Raw genomic sequence first — 4,606 nt, forward strand, 5'->3', positions numbered from 1 at the left:
TTATAATGTGGCTGCTGGTGTATTTCTCCTTTAATCTTATAAATATTTATACCTCTTTTATTTTTTATTCATATTTTTTTTACTTATATTTTATCTTATTTTTATTTATCTTTTACCTTTTATTATTTTATCTTTTTATTTGTCTATTTATATTATCTTTATTTTTTTTTTCTATTCTCTGCCTATTTCCAATGTGTCTCGATGGAAGTCCCTAAAACAACACTAAACTACAATTAAATTACAGCTGAGGTTTATTTATTTATTTATTGCATTTATGTAAGTAAAACTATTATACAGGACACAAGAAAATCTATGTTCACGCGGAGCCTCATCCTGACCAACTGGGACCTTGAGAATGGTTGGGTGGCCTCACTCCTCATATTCTTTGAGATTGCACTTATGTATTCTGTTGTGCCATCTTATCATAACATTACAAGACCAGAATGTTTTCTTTGACGTGGAAGCGCGAGGAGGAAGGAAAGGAGGGAAAGCTCATCGAAATAATGAGGTCTGGGTGAGGAATGAGGAGGATACATCACTGGCTCTTTAATAAATCACAGTGAATAGGATAATAAAATACATAGAAAATGCTGAAAGCCACAGTAAGAACTAACCACAACTTGCTAACATGCATACGCTTTCTGTCTGTATAACTTTGCGACGAAACAATAGCAAATATAATTTTAGGTGAGTCCATCTCAGCAGCACCACAATCCGACTGAGGCGGTGACTCAGGGTTCCGTCAGGTGGTCAGCCCATTTTCCATGGAAGAGAGAAGCTCTCCCCTTCCATCTCTTTGTTGATGACCGAAGAGAACCGAGCCAGTTGCTCACTGTTGAAGTGGTTTTTCCAGTCGCCTGTGATTCCTGTTAAATCATAGGAACACGAAGATCATTTCCCCAGAATTCCTTATATTATTCTTTTAAAAATATTCAGCCCCAGATCTCACCCTTCCTCAGGAAGGAAGTCTCCTCTTGGTTGATGTAGGATTTTGGGACCAGACTTAGGTTCGACATGTTGTTGTCCTTCATGGACTGGAATGAGCAATTTTCCGCAATTTTTTGAACGACATCCTCGCTCAGATTCTTACCCAGGAACTTGGATAATTTCCTTATGGCTGCAGGAAGATCCTAAAGGAGACGAAACCAGATGGAAAGGGATCCAAAAACCAACATCTTAATTGGAAAAAATAACTTACTAAATGTCAGTTAAATCTTGAAACTAACTGCACATTCAGGTGTAGAGGGACTTGGAAGCAACCGCCCAATATTGCCTCCCTGCACTTATTTGAACCATATCGCACTTTTATCATGTGAAATCTCATTGACAGTAATGTCATCAATGGGGCAGCAGGTGGCAGTGAGATAAACTTTCTTTAGTTAAAACACCACTGAAATATCATCAGCGCTTCTTTGACCAGTATGTGAAAATTTCCTGAAAATGTAGTAGAAATCCATCGTTTTCAGCGCTAACTATTACCTCAATCATTTCCTCGTAAGTGATGAACATGATCCGGTCACCGAGGTCAGTGTGTTTCCAGCTCTTAATGTGCTCGGTCCATTTCCCAAACAGAACTGCGATGAAACACAAACTAAGAACACATTCAGCTGTATTTATTTGTATATGTATGTATTTATATGTATATCTATGTATTAATATGTATTTGTTTATTTAGGATTTTCCTTCTGACCTTTTCCATCCAGGAATTTGTCCAAAAAATCCTCAAAGGTTCCAGGATCTTCCAAGAAAGCAGCGATCTTATGGAAGTGGAAGGACGACACCACAATGTCTTTGGGATTCCTCATCACATACACCACCTGTGGGAGACATGTCAGGAAATGAAAGGTCCTCCCTGTCTGATCCCTCAAAGGCACAGACCTTCGCTTTGGAGGTGAAGAAGGACGGAGGCATCATCTTGTAGTGGAAATGAGTCACCATCAATCTGGGACAGGGAAGTTGATCCACCACCACCCTCAGTCGTCCGTCCTCCAGCCAGGGAGCTCTGTCCCAGTTTGGGATTGTTTGAATTGGCGTCAAGTCTCCGCCGTTGAGCACCAGTGGGAGGATCTGCTGCATCCAAACAGTCCCTGGGGCCCAAGAGCACAGAGTAAACATGGGTCTCCCTTGTGATGAGAATACAGAGGGTGTAAATCATCTGGAAACACAAGCCACTCACGCAACACTTCCTCTCCTCCTCACCACACATAAAGAACTGATCAACAGTTTCTGCGGCTTGCGTGAGGAATCAGCACTTCCAGCATGAGCTGAGGAAACTCCATGTCAGCATGCCTGCGTGTCCGCGGCCCCCCCCCACTGACATCACCTTGCATGATGTCTTCAGCAACACGAACAGACCTGCTGTGTCTTGCCGGTCAAACCATATGTTTTGACTCTTCCCGTCGCGCAGCAGGATGAGGTTATTCAAAACAGAGCCTCCCCTCAACAACAGCTTCTAACAGAAGACTGAGTCAATCCGCCACTGACTCCAGTAGCTTCCTCATAAGCCTCTGCTCTTTCCACACTGCATACAGACCTGACAACAGCCATGGGATTCATCACAACAGGACACAAACATTCATGGAATAAATCATTATTTTAAAAACATACTTTCCAAACACAAGAAAAAGCTGAGGAAAAGCAACTGTGTTTCACTGGTGAGTTTCAGGTTCTGTGAAGTTCAACTTGGTGGCCTCACACCTGTATTCTTCACCATGATGTTCATAACTTTGGCACAACTGACATTCATCCCAGGGTAACCTAAAGACACGTACCTGATTTGGGGTAAGTCACGGCGAAGACGTCTGTGTCCTGCACCGAGAAGTTCTGGGCGTAATCCAGATGTTCCTTCTTGTGGATGTGTGGGGAGAGAGGCACGCCATGGTAGTCCATGTATTTAGTGACAGACATGTTGCCGCAGGCTGTGGTCAGCTCAGAAGTGTTGCAGAGGACAGCAAGTCTACTGTTGCTGCCAGTCCCATGCCCCTCCCCGCCTGCCCCCACCGTCCCTGCCTCCCTCTCTCTCTCTCACAGAGGGTGAGAGTGTAAACTCAAGCATCTTACCTTGTACTAATGTTTCAATAGGAGTTTCCGTGCGGTTGGCACACTCATCATTGTGGTGGCAGACATTTGTTTCAACAGATTAATTCTGGGCAGGGCAGCAGTGTGTGTGCGTAGAATGGTCAACAAAAGAAAATGTAGTTCACAATGACCCGAAAATTCCTACAGAGGAAACAGCCCTGGAGGCAGAACAGCCTTACAACATTTCACCTATTTTTGCTTGTGTGGAATCCAAGAGTCAGTAAGAGAGGAGCCAACAGAGTTTTCTTGACCACCGAATATTATTCTTTTATCTTTTAGAAACATCTTGTTTGAACAAGCAGTCGTCGCTACAAACAACAGCCCAGGTTTGATGCTCAAGCAAATATTCAGCACCTCTTAATAACTTGCAATATCCTCTCACACACTATATATATATATATATATATATATATATATATATATATATATATATATATATATATACACACTGAAGCACAAGACACGTGGCAGCCAGGATGATAACAACAAACATGGAGGAATCCCTAAACATATAAAATATATATATATATATATATATATATATATATATATATATATATATATTTTTTTTTTTTTTTTTTTTTTTTTTTTTTTTCCCCAGTTCAAATCCAAGGTGTAAAAACCAGACACTACACATCCCATGATGCACTGTAACCGTGGAACTATTATTGTATTTAAAGCAAGGCTTGTTCAAGATAATGTACTAAATATTGCACTTTATTCTGTTGATTCCACCTCTGCAATTGATATCCCAGCTAAAGATGCTCTAAACTTATTTCATTGACAAGCAAACCACGTATTTTTTTATTCTAATGTTTAACATGGTTGTTATTTCCGCTCTCTCAGTAACAGATACTATTATTATTGGCACACAAATGGTTTCCATGAATTGTTGCTTTGGTGGAGAAATGCACACAGAAACGCATTGAAATGTGTTTGATGACCGTAGTGGCAGTCAAATAACGGGCGCTTTGTTGAGTGGCGGCGTCCCAGCTGAGAGGAGAATGCTGCTACTATAGTCCTGACCCAGAGACATGAGGTACAGGGGGAACTGAGGTGTGGTGTCACTCGGACAGATGAGACTCTCACTGGCAGCCAGCACGCTTGCTACAATGTGACTCCTGTCAAAACAGCCAGTGAAGCTCTTCTCTCAACTGGCTCGCCTCTTGTGGCGACACAGACAGAAACCTGGCTCAGATTTCTCTTGCTGTTCATGGTAGGTCATTCACAGGCTGTATTTCATCTGGGCTTTATCCAGCGATGCCTTTTTAATAGATCCAAAACAAGTGATATGATAAAAAGAGAAGGACTTAGTCTGTCACTGGACTCGGGCATGTGTAAATAGCATGTATTAAACAAGAGTTGAACTGAATGATGGAGGCAAATTTCTCAGTCAAACATCATTCAGACCAGGGCAGAGAATCGAGGAGATTCATTTCAAATCATTAATTACAGGTCCAAATAACACACACATTAGCTGCACTCTTTCTTTCTTCACCAGATCACCAATTCAAGCTGCAATGTGACG

General features: G+C 41.6%; 1 protein-coding gene across 1 annotated transcript; it reads right to left on the minus strand.

Moving 5' to 3' along the window:
* Positions 1 to 346: 346 nt before the first annotated feature.
* On the minus strand, positions 347 to 2,920 carry sult2st3 (sulfotransferase family 2, cytosolic sulfotransferase 3). Its single transcript, XM_053881314.1, has 6 exons — positions 2,772 to 2,920; positions 1,879 to 2,087; positions 1,691 to 1,817; positions 1,480 to 1,574; positions 950 to 1,130; positions 347 to 866 (listed from the first exon to the last, which is right to left on the minus strand). Exons 1-6 carry the CDS (start codon positions 2,905 to 2,907, stop codon positions 751 to 753), a joined length of 864 nt encoding a protein of 287 aa, XP_053737289.1. The 5' UTR covers positions 2,908 to 2,920; the 3' UTR covers positions 347 to 750.
* Positions 2,921 to 4,606: the final 1,686 nt, after the last annotated feature.

This window comes from Synchiropus splendidus, chromosome 12 (assembly GCF_027744825.2).
Source record: "Synchiropus splendidus isolate RoL2022-P1 chromosome 12, RoL_Sspl_1.0, whole genome shotgun sequence".
Taxonomy (NCBI): domain Eukaryota; kingdom Metazoa; phylum Chordata; class Actinopteri; order Syngnathiformes; family Callionymidae; genus Synchiropus; species Synchiropus splendidus.

Excerpts from the sequence above, each read along its gene's own strand:
- sult2st3 (XM_053881314.1), bottom strand. The coding sequence starts at position 2,907 with ATGTCTGTCACTAAATACATGGACTACCATGGCGTGCCTCTCTCCCCA. Across the intron at positions 2,088-2,771 it reads CGTGACTTACCCCAAATCAG|GGACTGTTTGGATGCAGCAG; the intron begins GTACGTGTCTTT and ends CTTGGGCCCCAG. Across the intron at positions 867-949 it reads GACTTCCTTCCTGAGGAAGG|GAATCACAGGCGACTGGAAA; the intron begins GTGAGATCTGGG and ends ATGATTTAACAG.